Source organism: Acinonyx jubatus, chromosome C1 (assembly GCF_027475565.1).
Source record: "Acinonyx jubatus isolate Ajub_Pintada_27869175 chromosome C1, VMU_Ajub_asm_v1.0, whole genome shotgun sequence".
Classification (NCBI taxonomy): domain Eukaryota; kingdom Metazoa; phylum Chordata; class Mammalia; order Carnivora; family Felidae; genus Acinonyx; species Acinonyx jubatus.
Genome location: NC_069381.1, coordinates 102,262,748 through 102,282,549, shown reverse-complemented (window position 1 = coordinate 102,282,549; position 19,802 = coordinate 102,262,748). Strand labels below are relative to the sequence as shown.

Sequence of the window (19,802 nt, the reverse complement as noted above, 5' to 3'; positions counted from 1 at the left end):
GAAGGCGTCTGGTAAAGACAGTTCAAGTCGGGAGAGGAAGGCGGAAGACACATTGTCGAGGCACGCCCACAAACACATTCACAGTCAAATACACCTAGTGGCTACTAAAATGCCAGCATGGGTTTCCTAGGCTCTGTCTTCTTTGGTTTTGTTCTTCTTTCTTCTTTCAACCCCCCTTTTAATGGCTTAGCTTCTCCATAAGATGTATGGGTTACAAGAGCTTCCTGGGAACTAGCTGACTCCTAACACTTAGCATGTTATTTTGTCAAGATTGAGCCTCAGACACTTTTAGTAATGTGATTTTTTTTCCTTAAGGTCCTTTCATTGGTAATGGCTAAGTTTGTTCCTGGAGTAAGTTCTGGGCAGGGAATGAGGCTGGATAGGGTGCTCACAGGCTTTCTCTGATGCCAGTGGGAGGGGCAGTAGTATTCAGCATGCCTTTTACATTTATTTATCAGATCCTTGGGCTCCAGCAGAAATGCCACAGTTTAATTTAGGGATCTTTTTGATAATTTTATTTAATTTTTTGGGAGGGTAGGTCAAGTCGTCAAGGACATAGATTCCGGAAGTCCAGCAGAGGAGGCCGGCTTGAAGAACAACGACTTGGTAGTCGCTGTCAATGGCGAGTCTGTGGAATCCCTGGATCATGACAGTGTGGTGGAAATGATTAGAAAGGGTGGAGATCAGACTTCGTTGCTGGTGGTGGACAAAGAGACGGACCACATGTATAGACTGGTAAATAATTCAAGGCCACGCATTCGTGCATTAAGGTTGGGTCCATTCCCTCAAGTCCTCAAACTTTGGCTAAGTTACCACTTTGATTTTCAAACTGGAAGGGGTGTAACGGTCATCATTAAGGCTGCATTGAAGGTCAAGTTGGTAGTGACAAGAGAATGCCAAGTGATTGGTACGTGAGTTTTAAATCCTTAGATTCAAGATTTTGAAAGAATTTGCGAATGTAACTACAGAATTACTCTTGCTGATCTGAGAAAAATCTACGAACATTACCCTGGAAATAGGCAGATATAGCCTTAACTGTGCCAAATAGCAAACAACTGGATTTTAAACTATAGACCAATAAATGCCATTAACCCTGCATAAAAGCCTAGAAAGGATTATTAAATAGCTCCTGAGCCCTTAGCAAGGGAATAGAAACATGGATTCACCAAGACTAACATTAGTGTCACACTAACCTTATTTGCTCTTAACTTTTAATCACAACAGGTGTTACCTGCATGTCTTTTTTTTTTTTTTTTAATAATCTTTTAATTTTATCACAAGAACTGAGGTTCGGTCTAGTTTAAGAGACATTCAGGGGCCTTCGATGTACCATCCGCCTTGCTAGGTGGTGGTCACACAGATGAACAAAGATGAACTTATTCTATGTGATATACAATAATGGCAGCATCCGAAGGTACATAAATGATAGCAAGGAATATGATAGGGGTGGTATTAGCCCCTTTTTACAGATTTGCAATTTCTTAGTCTCTCTAAACTTCATTTTTTTAAGTCACCCATCCCAGCCGGTATTTGAACCCAAGTTGTTTTGCCGAGTGCAGGGCTTGAACTCACGACCCTGAGATCAAGACCTGAGCTGAGATCAAGAGTCGGATGCTTAGCTGACTGAGCCACCCAGACACCCCTGAACCTAAGTTCTTAATTCATTTCACCATATTCTCTCTCAGCACATCTTGATTAGGTATTTCAAGATACTTGTGTAAAGAAAATTGAAGGGTAAACTGGATGATAGAAGGATTTGTGGGTTTTTAGCTAGTTTACGGCCATACTTGAAGGATAATTGATATTGGAACAATGTCTTTCTGCATAGATGTCTCCAATGGTATTCTGCGTATCCTAAGCTGTTTATAATCCAATTTGGAAATATGGAAAATGTTTAACATACTTTAGTCATACAGATGGCTTAATGTGTTGATGGGTAATTAATTTACTAGAGATTATAATATTCAAAATATCCAGTCAGGATAGAAAGAAGCATAAAAACTAGTAAGTTTAACTTTAAACAGGAATAAATTTCACATACTAATTTAAAACTAAATTGTATGCATATCAAATGGTGAGACCTGATTTGAGGACTATAAAAAAAGAACAGAAACCTGATGATACCCTACATAGCTGCCCCCACCCCAAAAAGGCAATTTAAACGGACACTTGGCTTTTGGAGAGGACAGTTGGTCAGACCGTACTTAAAATGACTAGTAAGTAATGTATGCTTGGGCAAGGTACCCTGGCTGTACTTGTTTCCTTAGTTGTAAAGTGGGGAGAGCTACTGTGCAGTGTTATATGAGCTAATATTTAGAACATTCAGAATAATGTGTGGCATATAGAAATGTTGTTTAAGTCAACAACGTGTCCAGTTCTGAGAACATGACTATAAGAAGTCCAGTATCAAGAAAGGTAATTGGAGCAGAGGTTCTAGAAGTCACAATGTGAGTATTTAGCTTGAATAAGCATAGACTTTTGGGGAGGAAAGGAGAGTATCTTCAAGAATTCTAAAAGCAGGGGTGCCTGGGTGGCTCAGTTGGTTAAGCTTCCAACTTTGGCTTAGGTCATGATCTCAGGTCTGTGAGTTTGAGCCCCGCATCGGGCCCTGCACTGACAGCTCAGAGCCTGGAGCCTGCTTCCGATTCTGTGTCTCCCTCTCTCTCTGCCCCTCCCCTGCTCACGCTCTGTCTCTCTCTCAAAAATAAACATTAAAAAAAAAAAAGAATTCAAAAGACTAAATGATAACATGATGACTGTGTAAGGGGACAGATATGTTAATTAACTTGATTGTGGAGATCACAATGTGTATGTATATCAAATCACACTGTACATACACCTTGAATACATACAGTTTGTCAATTACACATTAATAAAGCTGGAAAAACCATGAAGCACAAATTGACAAACTTGGAAGTGGAAATAGGCAATTCCACAATAATAGTTGGGAGATTCCTCGTTCTTAATCACGGATCGAGCCACCAGACAGAAGATAAGGAACTCAAGGACTTGAACAAAATTAACTAGATCTAACAAATATAGAGCACACTCTACCCAACAACAGCCCCAACTGAAGCTGCCAGGAACAGGGTGAGCCATTTTTGCTGAGTGGTGACCTCCCAGCTTGTGGAAAAGTTCAGACAGAAGTCAGGAAGTCACTTCTCAGGCTGCTATAAAGGGGATTCTGGCATTAATTCTTTTTCACTCCCTCCTAATTCTATGACAATGATTTAACTATAATGTTTTGGTTAATACAAGAGAGAATTTTGAAAAACATGTTTTCCCCATCTTCTTCCTCCCCCTCCCTTCAGCCCCTCTAAAGCAGGTTCCACACAGGGGTGGGTGGATCTTTGAGATATAACCGTGAATGAAACAAACACCTAAACAAGTTCCTGGCACATACTAGGCACCCAGATATCTGAAAGTGAATGAAAACTCACTAAGTGTTTAATGTTACTATGCTTGTCCTCAAGATGAGCTGCTGTGATCACATACAGTTGATTTGCCCTTTGGGTAGTGATGTTGGAGGTATTTTTGTATGTAACAAGTCACTGATAACTTTCCACATTTCATTTTATTTTATTTTTTGTTATCATTTTTAAAATAGAATTCATTGTCAAGTTGACTAACATACAGTGTGTGAAGTGTGCTCTTGGTTTTGGGGGTAGATTCCCGTGGTTCACTGCTTACATACAACACCCAGTGCTCATCCCAGCAAGTGCCCTCCTCAATACCCATCACCCACTTTCCCCTCTCCTCCACCCCGCCATCCACCCTCAGTTTGTTTTTTCTCTGTATTTAAGAGTCTTGTGGTTTGCCTCCCTGCCTCTCTGTTTGTAACTAGTTTTTCCGCCTTCCTTCCCCCATGGTCTTCTGTTAAGTTTCTCAAGTTCCACATATGAGTGAAAACATGATACCTGTCTTTCTCTGGCTGACTTATTTCACTTAGCTTAATACCTTCCAGTCCCATCCATGTTGCTGCAAATGGCAGGATTTTATTCTTTCTCATGCCAAGTAGTATTCCATTGAATATATAAACCACATCTTCTTTATCCATTCATCAGTTGATGGACATTTAGGCTCTTTCCATAATTTGGCCTTTGTTGAAAGTGCTGCTATAAACATTGGGGTACATGTACCCCTATGAATCAGCACTCCTGTATCCTTTGGATAAATTCCTGGTAGTGCTATTGCTGGGTTGTAGGGTAGTTCTATTTTTAATTTTTTGAGGAACCTCCACACTGTTTTCCAGAGTGGCTGCACCAGTTTGCATTCCCACCAACTGCAAGAGGGTTCCTGTTTCTCCACAACCGCACCAGTATCTGTTGTTTCCTGAGTTGTTTATTTTAGCCACTCTGACCAGTGTGAGGCGGTATCTCAGTGTGGTTTTGATTTGTATCTCCCTGATGATGAGTGACGTTAAGCACCCTTTCATGTGTCTGTTGGCCACCTGGATGTCGTCTTTGGAGAAGTGTCCATTCATGCCTTTTGCCAATTTCTTCACTGGATTATTTGTTTTTTGGGTGTTGAGTTTGATAAGTTCTTTATAGATTTTGGATACTAACCCTATATCCAATATGTCATTTGAAAGTATCTTCTCTCATTCCATTGGTTGCTTTTCAGTTTTGTTGATTGTTTCCTTCAGTGGGGAGAAGTTTTTTTTATCTTGATGCGGTCCCAGTAATTCATTTTTGCTTTTAATTCCCTTGCCTTTGGAGACATGTCGAGCAAGAAATTGCTGTAGCTGAGGTCAAAGAGATTGTTGCCTGTTTTCTCCTCTAGGGTTTTGATGGTTTCCTGTCTCACATTTAGGTCTTTCATCCATTTTGAGTTTATTTTTGTGTATGGTGTAAGAAAGTGGTCTAGTTTCATTCTTCTGCATGTTGCTGTCCAGTTCTCCCAGCACCATTTGCTAAAGAGATTGTCTTTTTTTCCATGGGATGCTCTTTCCTGCTTTGTCAAAGATTAGTTGGCCATCCATTTGGGCCCAATTCTGGGTTCTCTATTTTATTCCATTGGTCTATGTGTCTGTTTTTGTGCCAATATCATACTCTCTTGATGATTACAGCTTTGTAGTAGAGGCTAAAGTCTGGGATTATGATGTCTCCCGCTTTGGTTTTCTTTTTCAACATCACTTTGGCTATTCAGGGTCTTTTGTGGTTCCGTACAAATTTTAGGATTGTTTGTTCTGGCTTTGAGAAGAATGCTGGTGTAATTTTGATTGGGATTGCACTGAATGTGTAGATTGTTTGGGTAGTATTGACATTTTAACAATATTCTTCCAATCCATGAGCATGGAATGTTTTTCCATTCTTTGTGTGTTCTTCAATTTTCTTCATAAGTTTTCTATAGTTTTCAGCATGTGGATCTTTCACATCTTTGGTTAGGTTTATTTCTAGGTTTTTTATGGTTCTTCGTACAATTGTAAATGGGCTCGACTTCTTGATTTCTCTTTATGTTGCTTCATTGTTGGTATATAGAAATGCAACCAACTTCTGTACACTGATTTTGTATCCTGCAACTTTGCTGAATTCATGTATCAGTTCTAGCAGCCTTTTTGGTGGAGTCTTGCAGGTTTTTCATGTAGAGTATCATGTCATCTGCGAAAAGTGAAAGTTTGACTTCTTCTTTGTCAATTTTGATGCCATTTATTTCATTTTGTTGTCTGATTGCTGATGCTAGGACTTCCAACACTATGTTAAACAACAGTGGTGACAGTGGACATCCCTGTCATGTTCCTGATCTCAGGGGGAAAGCTCTCAGGTTTTCCCCATTGAGGATGATATTAGCTGTGGGCTTTTCATATATGGCTTTTATGTTGTTAAGGTATGTTCTTTCTATCCCGACTTTCTTGAGGGTTTTTATTAGGAAAGGATGCTGTATTTTGTCAAATGCTTTTTCTGCATCTGTTGACAAGATCATATGGTTCTTATCCTTTCCTTTATTAATGTGATGTATCACATTGGTTGATTTGCAAATATTGAACCAGCCCTGCAGCCCAGAAATGAATCCCACTTGATCACGGTGAATAGTTCTTTTTATATGCTGTTGAATTCAATTTACTAGTATCTTGTTGATAATTTTTGCATCTGTGTTCGTCAGGGATATTGGCCTGTAATTCTCCTTTTTTGTGGGATCTCTGTCTAGTTTGGGAATCAAAGTAATGCTGGTTTAACTTTCCATATTTTAAAGACAGAAAGAAATGTGGAACATTTGCAAGTATATAACTGAAAGGTCTGAAATGTAGTTGAATTGGGTAACTATGAGGTTCTTGGCTATTCTTGTTTAGAAAGGAAGATGTGGTCTTGTGGTTAGTCAGAGAATTGATAACCAGAGGACCCCAATCTAATTTTAGCCAGGCTGCTGAACAGCACAATTTGGGGCAGAGCACACATTGTACTCACTTTCAGTTGCCTGATTTTGTACTCATTGCCTAATAAAAGTCCTGGACACTCGTGGGCAGCAATTTAACTGCTGGTCCAGGATCTTGCCATACTCAAATCTACATTTTGATTCTCTCAATTAAAACCCACAGTCTAAGCTGTTAATTCTATTTACAAAAACCAGTCATATGTTTCCTGTTCTATGCCTCTTTTGTATTCAAGACCATCACACTCTTCTTCACATGGATGGTCTGGGAGTTGAGATGGATTAGAAGTATTTAAAGATGAGTTTGGCATAACAGAAGTTTGAACTAATGGTTACAACAATAAATAATAAAAACGAGTATAACAAATTAGTACGTGTACTTCAGATGGTGCTAACAGCTTTTATTTTATGTATATGCGTATTTGGTTACATGTTTATTTATACACATTACTCATGACCAAGCTCAATATTTCTTTATACCTTTTCTGGTTAGGGTGGTAGAGAAATTTTACTGCCCCCAATCAGACGTATCTGCAAGAGCTGTGGACCATGTATGACACCTTGTAAATTAAGCCAGCACATTTAATAAAATATAACTACTCATACTTACAATTCATGGTTTTTTTTTTTTTTTTCCCCTTTCCTTTCCTTTCCAAAGGCTCACTTTTCTCCATTTCTCTACTATCAAAGCCAAGAACTGCCTAATGGTTCTGTCAAGGAGGCTCCGGCTCCCGCTCCCGCTCCTGTGGAGGTTTCAAGTCCAGATACTACAGAGGAAGTAGGAGATCATAAGCCTAAACTCTGCAGGCTGGTTAAAGGTGAAAATGGCTATGGCTTTCACTTAAACACCATTCAGGGTCGGCCAGGCTCGTTCGTCAAAGAGGTATGGTAATCTGGTTCTAGCAGTCCAATGAACACGCCACAGTTAGGAGAGTCCTAGTCTCTCCCACTCAGTGATGGCTTAGGTTACATTGAAGGCCTACATTGATGGTCTCACTTGGGTTTAAATAAATGCTTCCATGGTCCCGTACCCTTTAAGGTAGTGACGAGTACATCCTAAGCTCACATCTTTTATTTTTCTTAAACATCTAATTGTCTTTAGGTACTTTCAAGTCAAATAGAGTGAATCGACTGACTGTAGTTGACAGTCACTACCAAGTCTGACTGGGAGTGATACTTGTTTACTCCTGTGCGTTTGGCGTAATGCCTCCAGCCTATAGGGAGTGACAGTGAGACTATCCCCATAGCTCTCAAGTTGGGAATGAAGAAGGGGAACCTATGAAATCTAATTAATGCTCCAACTCAGAAGACCTACAATATGGTACTCAACCACTGTAATGCTACTTATTTTCTTCTGATGATCTTCATGATTTTTTAAAAATTGAAGTATAGTTGACATACAATGTTCTATTAATTTCAGGTGTACAATGTAGCATTTTCACAATTATATGCATTACGAATTCTCATCATTGGTGAGTGTAGTTACCACTGTCACCACCATACGGTTATTAAATATTATTGACTATATTCCCTAAGCTGTACTTTTAATTCCTGTGATTTACTTATTTTACAACTGGAAGCTTGTACTTCTTAATCCCCTTTGCCTATTTTGCCCATATCCCTCCCCCATCTGCCTCTGCTTTGGCAACCACCAATTTTTTCTCTAGATTTGAATGTTTGTTTTGTTTCTTGGATTCTACATATAAGTGAAATAATAAGGCTGATTTCTGTCTGCCTTTGGTCCATCCATGTTGTTGTGAATGGCAAGATTCCATTCTTTGTTATGGCTGAGTAATATTCCATTGTGGACCCCTCCCTCCCCCCATCTTCGTTATCCTTTCATCTATTGGTGGACACTTAGGTGGCGTCCATATCTTCACTATTGTAAATAATGCTGCTGTAAACAAAGGGTTGCATAGATAGTTTCAAATTGGTGTTTTTGTTTTCTTTGGGTAAATACTGAGAAGTGAAATTGCTGGATCTTATGGTATTTCTATTTTCAATTTTTTGAGGAATCTCCATACTGTTTTCCATAGTGGCTGCACCAATTTACATTCCCACCCACAGTGCACAGGGGTTCGTTCCCTTTTCTCCACATCCTTGCTGATACTTGTCATTTCTTATCTTTTTGATACTAGCTTTTCTGATAGGTGTGAGGTGACATCTCATTGTGGTTTTGATTTGCACTTTCCTGATTAATAATGGTGAGCATCTTTTTATGTGTCTCTTGGCATGTGTATGTGTTTGGAAAAATGCCTATACAGGTCTTCTGCGCATTTCTTTTTTTTATTTTTTATGAACAAAATTTTTTTTAACGTTTATTTATTTTTGACAGAGAGAGACAGAGCATGAGCGGGGGAGGGGCAGAGAGAGAGGGAGACACAGAATCGGAAGCAGGCTCCGGGCTCTGAGCTGTCAGCACAGAGCCCGACGCAGGGCTTGAACTCACAGACCACGAGATCATGATCTGAGCCGAAGTTGGACACTCAACCGACTGAGCCACCCAGACGCCCATTCTGTGCATTTCTTAATTGGATTATTTGTTGTTGTATAAGTTCTTTATATATTTTGGATATTAACCCGTCATTGGATGTATCTTCTCCATTCAGCAAGTTGCCCTTTCGTTTTGTTGATGCTTTACTCTGCAAAACCTTTTTAGTTTGATGTAGTCTGAGTGGTTTCTTTTTGCTTTTTTCCCCTTGTCTGAGGAGACAGATCTACAAAAATGTTGCTAAGGTTGATGCCGAAGTAATTAATGCCTGTGTTTTCTTCTAGGAGTCTTATGATTTCAGGTCTCCCATTTAGGTCTTTAATCCATTTTGAGCTTATTTTTGTGTATGGTATGCGGAAGTGGTCCAGTTTCTCCAGCACCATTTATCGAAGAGACCGTCTTTTCCCCACTGTATATTCTTCCCTCCTTTGTTGTAGGTTAATTGACCATATAAGCGTGGGTTTATTTCTGGGCTCTCTGTTCTGTTCGTTGATCTATGTGTCTGTTTTTGTGCCAGTACTACACTGCTTTGATTACTGTAGCTTTGAGGATACCTTAAAATCTGGGATTGTGAGACCCCCAGCTTTCTTCTTCTTAAGATTGTTTACCTATTTGGGATCTTTGTGGTTCCACACACATTTAGAATCTTTTGTTCTAGTTTGGAGAAAACCACTATTGGAATTTTGATAGGGATTGTATGGGATCTGTAGATTGCTTTGGGTATTATGAACATTTTAACGCTATTCTCCCAATCTATGAGCATGGAATGTCTTCCCATTTAAGTGTGCCATCTCCACTTTCATCCATGTCTTACAGTTTTCAGAGTACAGGTCTTTTACAACTCTTTCTTAACTTCCTTGGTTAAATTTATTCCTGTGTATTTTATTCTCTTTGATGGAATTGTAAATGGGATTGTTTTCTAAATTTCTCTTTCTGCTACTTTGTTATTAGTGTATAGGAACACAACAGATTTTTGTATATTAATGTTTTCACTTTTGCAACTTCATTGAATTCATTTACTCAGTTTTTGGTGGAGTCTTTAGGGTTTTCTACATATAGTCTCATGTCATCTGCAAGTAGTGACAGATTTACTTTTTCCTTGCCAATTTGGGTGTCTTTTATTTCTTTTCCTTTTCCAATTTTTGCAGCTAGAACGTCCAGTACAATGTCAAATAAAGGCGGCAAGAGTGGACATCCTTGTCTTCCTCCTGATCTTAATGGAAAAGCTTTCAGCTTTTCACCGGCTACGTTAACTGAGGGTTTGTCATATAGGGTCTTAATTATGTTGAGGTATGTTCCAAGTCCACTTTGTTAAGTTTTTATCATGCTGAATTTTGTCAAATATTTTTTCTGCATCTATTGAGCTGGTCATTAGATTTTTAACTCTCATTTTGTTAATGTGGTATATCACATTGATTTGTGGATATTGAACCATTCTTGCATCCTTGGAATAAATCCCACTTGATTGTGGTTAATGATCCTTTTAGTGTGTTGTAGAATTTGGCCAGCTAATATTTTGAGGATTTTTGCATCTATGTTCATCAGGAATATTGGTGTGTAATTTTGTGTATGTGTGTGGTGTGTTTGTCAGGTTTTGGTATCAGGGTAATGCTGGCCTTGTAGAATGAATTTGGAAGCTTTCCTTCCTCTTCGCTTCTTTGGAATACTTTGAGAAGGATAGGTATTAATTCTTCTTGAAATGTTTGGTGGACTTCACCTGTGAAGCCATCTTATCCTGGACTTTTGTTTGTTGAGAGTTTATGATTCCTGATTTTGTTACCTGTAATCAGTCTGCTCAGATTTTCTATTTTTTCCTGACTCAGTCTTAGACGATTCTGTTTCTAGAAATTTATCTATTTCTTCTAGGTTGTCCAATTTATTTATTTTTATTGAAGTATAGTTGACACATGTTCTATTAGGTGTACAACATAGTGATTCAACAACTCTAAATGTTATGCTGTGCTCAACCACAAGTAGAACTACCATCTGTCCCTGTACAACACTATTACAATATCATTGACCATAGTCCTGCTGTAACTTGTTCTGTTACTTGTTCATTCTATAATTGGAATCCTGTATCTCCTACTCTCCTTCACCCATTCTGTCCATCACCCCAATCCCTTCCCCTTTGGCAACCATCAGTTTATTCTCCATTTATGGATCGATTTCTGCTTTTTTTTTTTTTTTTTTAGATCCTACATATAAGTGAAACTATATGGTATTTGTTTTCTCTTATTTTACGTCTAGATCCATCCATGTTGTCTCAAATGGCAGATTTCATTTTTTTTTTTTTTTTAATGGCTGAGTAATGGACACTTAGGTTGTTTCCATATTTTGGTTATTGTAGATGATGGTGCTATAAACATAGGGGTGCATGTATCTTTTCAAATTAGTGTTTCCAGTTTCTTTGGGTAAAATACCTAGTAGTGGAATTATTGGAACCTATGGTATTTCTATTTTCTTTTTTTTTTAATTTTTATTTATTAATATTTAATTTATATCCAAGTTAGCTTATAGTACAACAATGATTTCAGGGGTAGATTCCTTAATGCCCCTTTTAGCCCATCCCCCATTTAGCCCATCCCCCCTCCTACAACCCCTCCAGTAACCCTCTGTTTATTCTCCATATTTAAGAGTCTCTTACGTTTTGTCTCCCTCTCTTTTTTTATATTATTTTTGCTTTCCTTCCCTTGTGTTCATCTGTTCTGTGTCTTAAAGTCCTCATATGAGTGATGATATTTCTATTTTCAATTTTTTGAAGAACCTCCATACTATTTTCCATAGTGGCTGCACCAGTTTACAGTCTCACCAACAATGCATGAGTGTTCCTTTTTCTTCACATCCTTGCCAACACTTGTTATCTCTTGTTGTTTTGATGTTAACCATTCTGACAGGTGTGAGGATATCTCATTGTGGTTTTAATTTGTGTTTCCCTGATCATCAGTGGTGTTGAGTATCTTTTCATGTGCCTGTCAGTTATATACATGTCTTTGGAAAAATGTCTATTTAGGGCCTCTGCCCAATTCTTAATCAACTTATTTGTGCTGGTGTTATCATTTGCAAATATCTTCTCTCATTTAGTAGGTTGCTCTTTCATTTTATTGATGCTTTCTCTGCTGTGTAAATTTGTTTTATTTTGGTATAGTCCCAATAATTTAGTTTTGCTTTTATTTCTCTTGCCTGAGAGCATATATCTAGAAAAATGTTGCTAAGGCCAATGTCAAAGGCATTACTGCTTACATTTTCTTCTAGGATTTTTATGGTTTCAGGTTTCTCACTTAGGTCTTTAATTCATTTTGAGTTTATTTTTGTATATGGTGTGAGAAAGTGGTCCAGTTTCGTTGTTTTGCATGTAGCTGTCCAGTTTTCACAGCCCTATTCATTGAAGAGGCTGTCTTTTCTCCACTGTATATTCTTGCCTCCTTTGTTGTAGATTAATTGACCAAATAAGCATGGGATCATTTCTCGCCTCTCTATTCTGTTCTATTGATCTATGTGTCTATTGTTTGTGCCAGTACAACACTGTTTTGATTACTGTAGCTTTGTACTATATCTTAAAAAAAATTTTTTTTTAATGTTTATTTATTTTTGAGAGAGGGAAAGAGTGTGAGCAGGGGAGAGGCAGAGAGAGGGAGACACAGAATCTGAAGCAGGCTCCAGGCTCTGAGCTGTCAGCACAGAGCCCGACACAGGGCTTGAACCCACGAATAGTGATAGTTTCTTTGGTGGAGTCTGTAGGGTTTTCTATGTATAGTATGTCATCTGCAAATAATAATTTTACTTTTGCCTTATCAATTTGGATGCGTTGATTTCTTTTTCTTGTCTGATTCTTGTGCCTAGGTTTTCCAGTGTTGTGTTGGATAAAAGTGGCAAGAGGGAAGGTTGTCCCATTTATTGGCTTCTAAGTTTTCATAATAGTCTCTTACAATCCTTTGTATTTCTATGCTGTTGCTGGTAAGTTCTTTCATTTCTCATTTTGAGTCCTTTCTTGATGAGTCTGCCTAAAGGTACACAATTTTGTTTATATTTCAGAGAAGTAGGTCTTGATTTAATTGATCTTTTCTATTTTTGTCATCTCTATTTCCACTCAGATCTTTATTTCCTTCCTTCTACTAACTTTGGGTTTTGGTCCTTTTCTAGCTTTTTTAGGTAGAAGGCTAAATTGAGAATTTTCTTATTTCTTAGGGCAGTATCTCGATAAGCTTCTTAGCACTGCTGTTACTACATCCTGAAGGCTTTGAATTGTGTCTTTATTTTCATTTGTCTCCATGTTTTTGTTTTTTTCCCCCCTTCTTGATTTCTTGGTTGACCCATTCATTGTTTAGTAGCTACAATGGAGTAGCAAACTCCATATTGGTGTTCTTTTTAGATTTTTTTTTTTTTTTGTGATTTCTAGTTTCATACTGTTGTGGTTGGAAAAGATGTAGGATATGATTTCAATCTTAAATTTATTGAGACTTGTGGCCTAACATGCGATCCTGGGGAATGTTCAATATATACTTGAAAAGAATGTGTATTTAGCAGTTTTTGGATGGAATGTTCTGTATATACCTGTTAAGTCTGTCTGGTCTAATGTGTTGTTCAAAGCCCCCATTTTCTTATTGATTTCTGTCTGGATGATTATATCCACTGATCTAAGTGGAGTGTTATAAATCACCTACTGTTATTGTATTACGGTCAATTTCTCCTTTTATGTATATTAAAAATTGCTTTACGTATTTTGGTGCTATGTTGGGTGCATAGATATTTATAATTGTTACATGTTGGATTGTTCCTTTTATCATTATGTAGTGCTTTTCTTTGTCTCTAGCTATAGTCTGTTTTAAAGTCTATTTTATTGGGGTTCCTGGGTGGCTCAGTTGGTTAAGTGTCCAACTTCAGCTCAGGTCATGATCTCATGGTTTGTGGTTTTGAGCCCCATGTTGGGCTCAGTGCTGACAGCTCAGAGCCTGGAGCCTACTTTGGATTCTGTGTCTCCTTCTCTCTCTGCCTCTCTCAAAAGTCAATCAACATTAAAAATTAAAAAAAAAAAACTTATTAAAAAAAGTCTATTTTATCTAATGTAAGTATTGCTACCCTGGCTTCTCCCCCAACCCCCTGCTTCATTTGCATGGTATATGTTTTCTAGCCCTTCACTTTCAGCCTGTGTCTTTAGGCCTGAAGTGAGTCTCCTAGAGGCAGCATATAGATGGGTCTTGTTTTTATATCCCTTCAGTTACCCTCTTTCGATTGGAGCATTTAGACCATTTACATTTAAAGTAATTATTGATAGGCATGTACCTACTGACATTTTGTTACTTGTCTTCTGGCTATTTTTGTAGTTCTTCTGTTTCTTTCTTTTGTTCTCTTCCCTTGTGATTGATGACTTTTGTGTTATGCTTGGATTCCTTTCTAATTTTTTGTGTATCAATTATAGTTTTTGGTTTATGGTTACCATGAAGTCCCTACATAACATCCTAAATATATAGCAGTGTATATTAAGTTGATGGTCACTTAAATTCAAGTATATTCTAAAAGCACATGTTTATTCCCTCCTCTCCACATTTAACGCATGTCTTATTTCACACATCTTTTTATTTTGTAAATTCCTTATTTTTTTTTAAAGATATGATTGATTTTACTACTTTTGTGTTTCAACTTTCATATTAGGTTTATAAGTGACTGATTACCACCTTTACTATAGGTTTGCTTTTATTGGTGAAATTTTTTCCTTTCATAATTTTCTTCTAGTTATGGCCTTTTCTGCTTAGAGAAGGTCCTTCAACATTTCTTACAAGGCTAATTTAAGGGTTGTGATTTCCTTAACTTTTGTATGGGAAACTCTTTCCCCTTCAATTCTGAAAATAATCTTGGTTGGTAGAACATTCTTGCATGTAGGTTTTTTCCTTTGAGCCCTTTACAGGCCCGAGGGAGAGTGGCATCTAGCTCCAAGTTTCTACTGAAAAATCAGTTGAGAGCCTCATGGCATTTCCCTTGTATGTAGCTAGCTGCCTTTAAGATTCTCTATCTTTAATCTTTGAGATTTAAATTATTATGGGTCTTGGTGTTCCTCCTTGGGTTCATCTTGTTTGGGGCTCTCCTGGACCTGAGTGTCTCCCCAGGTTTTAGGGAGGTTTTCAGCGATTATTTCTTCAAATAGGCTCTCTGTCCCTTTCTGACAGGAATGACATGAGTGTTACTATGCTTGAGATTTTCCCAGAGATTCCTTAACCTAAACTCAATTACAATTTTTTCTTTTTGTTGCTCAGTTTGGGTGCTTTCCACATTACCTGTCTTTGCAGATCACTTACCTGATTCTTCTGTATCATCTGTTGATTCCCTCTGGTGTATTTTTTCCAGTTATTTTAAGAAAAAACCAATCAGAGTTAAAGAGATAGAAAATATATTCTGTAAGTTCTGAGTTCATCCACTCAGCAGGTTGATTGCTCATCTCCATTTTGTTCAGTTCTTTAAGTTTTGTCTTCTTTCCATTTGGAGCATATTTTTTGTTCTCCTCATTTTGTTTGACTTTTGGTGTTTGTTTCTATGAATTAGGCAAAACAGCCACCTCTCTCTGTCTTAAAGGAGTGGCCTTGTGTAGAAATGTCCCCAGTGCAGACTGTGTGTGCCTGGTGGCTTTGGTTGGAGCCAGCGTCGGTGGCATGGCTGAAGCAGGCCTGGGCTGGGGGCGGGGGATGGTATTTTGGGGTGCTTTGTGCCCTGGCAGCACAGCTGGAGCTGTAGCAGGCAAAGGCTGAGGGTGTCCTGGTGGGTGCCATCCTGGGGCTGCCTTGCGCTGGTGTGGGCTAAGGTCCAAGGGCTTGCCGAGGTGGCAGGATGGCTAGGGTGCCTGGCCCTGGGCCCGTCTGCACTATCAAGGTGGAGACGGAATGTAAACAGTGGTACCTGCCAGTAGCTGTGACGCTGGAGAAGTTCAGCAGTTTCCCTCCCATTTGGTGGATGCTCTAGGGTTAGTGAGTTGGTTCCCTTTAGTTAGTCTAGCTGTTCTTTAAACTTTTTTGCTGCACCCCAGTCTGTGTGCAGACCCCTCCGTGCTCTGTCGCTCGTGCAGCGCGGTTTTCATCATGACCGTGTCTCCATGTCTCCTGCCGTTCCTTATGTGGTCTCTCTGTCCTTTATTGTGCAGATACTGTTCAATCAGCCCTCAGTTCTTTAGGAAGAATTGCTCTGTATGTAGGTATAGATTTGGTGTCCGTGAGGTGGGGTGAGTTCAGAGTCTTGTGCTATCATCTTGGACCCCTCCAATGGTATTCATTGGAGTATGGAAGTTGAAGCTTTGAGAAGCAGAAAAGCATTAGAGCGCCTTTCTTCTGTACCTCAAGGAGAAATAACATGGTTACGAAGAAATTCTCAAAGCCCTCTCTCCTCTGAAGGGAAGCCAATCTAACATTCCCTTATCTGTGCCTGGAAGCGATAATTCAGAACCTCTTTTTCACAGGTACAGAAGGGCAGCCCTGCCGAACTGGCAGGGCTGGAGGATGAGGATATCATCATCGAAGTGAATGGAGGGAAGGTGCTGGAAGAACCCTATGAGAAAGTGGTGGACAGAATCCAGAATAGTGGGAAGAATGTCACACTCTTAGTCTGTGGAAAGAAGGCCTATGATTATTTCCAGGCTAAGAAAATCCCTATCGTTTCCTCTATGGCTGATCCACTGGATGCCCCCCCTGATTCCAAAGAAGGAACATTGGCAGAACCAGAGCACGACTCACACGTGGCAAAAGAACGAGTGAGTGGTGATAGGTTTCTCTCAGTGATCTAACCTATCAGAGTATGATAAAGTCTTTCATAAGTACACCTTAGGTCTATGTTTGCCACAGATTTCCTAGAATACTAGAAAATTACAATGTAAAGATAAGTCATTTTGGTGGAGAGGAAGTGGTATGAGGACAAGTTTCTTTTTCATAGCATGGAGTTGACAGTAACTGTCCAGAGAAGGTAAGTTTATCAAAATTATAATGGAACCACCAGAAGAACCTGAATCAGACTAGCTATGTACAAATTCTGGTTCTGTCACTTAACGTCCTTGGGCAAATGGATTTATTTTCTCTTTGCCTCATTATCCCCACCTGTAAAACAAGGAGGATTTGTAGGACTGTTATTAGGATTATATTATCTAAGACTAAAGCACTTCAAACAGGGCCTGGTTAATGGTAAGCATGAAAATGAACTGTGGTGTTTAGGGACATAATGTTTTTAACATTATTATGCTAGGTGTATTATTGCTAGGGAGGAATAAGCATTACTCTGTATTTGGATTAAATTCCTTGATAAGTCTTTTGCATCATTCTTCTTTCTATTACCTTTAATTCTACTCTATTTACAATTAATTATTGGTAATATAAATTAAATACTATTTGTTAATGAATACCCACTTAGTCTGGAGGGCTATAATAAAAGACCATACGCTGGATGGCTTATAAACAACACAGATTTATTTCTTACAGTTCTGAAGGCTGGCAAATCCAAGATCAGGGCACTGACAGCTTTCGGGTCCGGAGAAGGCCCTCTTCCAGGCTGCAAACTGCCAACTTCTTGCTATGTCCTCACATGGTAGAAGGGGATAGGGAGCTCTGGGGGTGGGGGGTGGGGGCTCTCTTATAAGACATTAAACCCAACCACAAGGGCTCTGCCCTCATGACTTAATCACTGCCCAAAGGTCCTACCTCCTAATATCATCACCTGACCTCAGGATTAGTATTTCAATAGACGAATTTTGGAGACATACAGTCAGACCACAGCACACATAATAGCCACTGACCTTGCATTCGTGACTGCTTCACGAAGAAAGCATTCTAGTTGTCTTTAAAAAATTCAGTGATAGCTCTGTAGCAAGTCAATTATAGGACTGTGCTAGCTTTATAGAAAAGATATATAGACATTAAGAAATTTGTTAGTGTCAAACAGCAAGCTGGAAACAAAGCCAAATGTAAAATCCAGATTACCTGGCTTCTAGTGAGGGACTCTACTCCCTGCCTCAAGTCATGCAACTGCTGACATTCATACTCGCACTTACAGATCTTTTGTTCTCTTTTGCACAGGCGCACAGTACAGCCTCACATTCTTCTTCCAATTCTGAAGACACAGAGATGTGATGAGAGCAAATAATGGCTTTGGCTGACAGCTGTTTCTGGGCGTTCAGTAAGAATCCTTTCCCAAGGAATGAGCTGCCACCCATTTACTGTCTCTGTTAGAGAAGAGCTCCTCTGGGAACCAGTTCATCACATGTGACTCTCTTCTGTTGTCATTTGCCTTGGGGGCAGATACCGCAATAGATGGCTTATTTATGGTCAACTTAAGGCAGGAACCAGATTCTTTTCAAGTGATCTCTTTCAAGCTTCAACTTAACTACATTTCTTTGTATGATGCTATCTCTTAATTCTATAGGCTCCTTGAGCACCAAAGATGATTCACAAATCTGTACACGTGAGAGCTCATTATAGTATCTGAGCAGATAAGCCTATTAAAATTATGGTTTTGTAAGAATGTTGTGGTTGCTAAAACAGATGCCATTAAGAATGCCTTTAGAGTCTTCCTTGTTAGCTGATCAAACCTTAATAGTGCTTTTGTTTTTGGTAAACTTGCCTTTATGCTTTAACTTTCATTTTGCCTCTGGAAGTCCCAGCACAATAAAATTCAGGATTTCCTTAAATTGCATTTCTGAATTATCTATAAACTTCCCAACATTTTCCTTTCACAGATGGAGAAAAGTAGGGTCTACAATAGGAAAACTTATTCCAGTTAACAGTTATTCATTGTTTTACCCCACAGCATGAGGGGGCAGATGGAAAGAAAAAAAAAACTGAGACATCATCACCAACTTGAATGCACAGTAATTCACTCTCAAATACGGACTTGAAATCAATAAAGATGATATACCTGACCTCTCTCGGTAGAATCTATTTCAGTAGCACACCATTCCATCCCCGGACAAGAACAGATAAACTGTTGGTAATTTTTATGGGGCGGGGGTTGGCTGGGGGATGCCAACTCACGTTAGATCACACAAGCACACTACCAAGCTATCCTTGATAAAATGAAGCTAAGGCCAAAGGGTTCCAATCTGATTTTAATGATTGTCAATCTTAAGGGAAAGCCAGAACCTCCTCCATGTGAGCCTTGACAGAGATCCTGTGTGTTTGGCCCAGCTACCTCAGACTTCCCCTTACTCTAGGGCTCCAGTGTATTCTCCCAGACTAGTTTCTTGGCTCTTTTCCACCCCTCTTCCGCCATGCTGCATCAGCCTCAAACCCACGTGGGATGCGCTCCGCTGAGGGCTAGCTTGAGTTTACTTCACGCTCATGTTCTAGCTAATGCTACATGATCACAGTATCAGCTGAGGAGGAAGGCATAAGCTGGAGGTAGAATCTGCTACCTCAGTGTTTTGATTGTTTAAAAAATATTAGGCCCTGGTCCCCTCCATTGTTTTCTCTTAAATCCAAATTCTGACGCTACTGGCCCGTAGCAGTCTGTAACAGGCATGAGTTCAAGGTGCCATATGCTTCTCTGGTGCCTGTTTGTGAGCCAAATAGAGGAACAGTATGCTGGAGAGAGCACTGACCAGGAAGATCACATCAAACCAACGGTGATAGAAGTTGAACTGTAGCTCCCCCAGGACTTCGGTGATTATGGTACGATATTCTAGAGGCATGCTCATTCGAATCAGCAGCACAGAGGAGACAAAGTACATGCCCTAGAAGTTAAACAAATTAACCCAGAGGTCACTTTGTGGTCAGGGATCAAAGGGAATTGTTAAAATATTCAGAAGTACAAAACACTTCTGGTATTTTACAGTTGTAATCATAAAGCTAGTTCGTGAAACTTACCATTATCTGTGCTAACAGCAGGACAATGACGTTGGAGGACTTACTGCTAGAGATGGCATAAAAGAACTGTCAAGAAAGGGAGGAGAATTTATACGGTACTGCTAGACACTTGTGTC

The 19,802-nt window shown here is 39.2% G+C and overlaps 2 protein-coding genes across 7 annotated transcripts in view; one reads left to right on the top strand and one right to left on the bottom strand.

The window, feature by feature from the left end:
• PDZK1 (PDZ domain containing 1) overlaps nt 1-18,512 on the top strand; it is a 43,590-nt gene extending 25,078 nt beyond the window's left edge. For 5 of the 6 annotated variants that reach the window (XM_015084238.3, XM_015084241.3, XM_015084240.3 and 2 more), the window contains 4 exons: nt 539-735; nt 7,028-7,252; nt 16,299-16,589; nt 17,902-18,512. In XM_015084238.3, coding sequence (XP_014939724.1) covers nt 539-735; nt 7,028-7,252; nt 16,299-16,589; nt 17,902-17,955 — 767 coding nt within the window. In that variant the 3' untranslated portion in view covers nt 17,956-18,512. The remainder of the gene's footprint in view (nt 1-538; nt 736-7,027; nt 7,253-16,298; nt 16,590-17,901) is intronic. The other variant, XM_053214700.1, reaches the window with a different exon arrangement.
• A 399-nt stretch (nt 18,513-18,911) lies between these two features.
• The window catches only part of GPR89A (G protein-coupled receptor 89A), a 59,536-nt gene continuing 58,645 nt past the window's right edge, over nt 18,912-19,802 (bottom strand). The window contains exons 13-14 of the mRNA XM_015084242.3: nt 19,687-19,752; nt 18,912-19,553 (exon numbers count right to left, since the gene is read on the bottom strand). Of these exons, the coding sequence (XP_014939728.1) occupies nt 19,347-19,553; nt 19,687-19,752 (273 nt within the window). The 3' untranslated portion in view covers nt 18,912-19,346. The remainder of the gene's footprint in view (nt 19,554-19,686; nt 19,753-19,802) is intronic.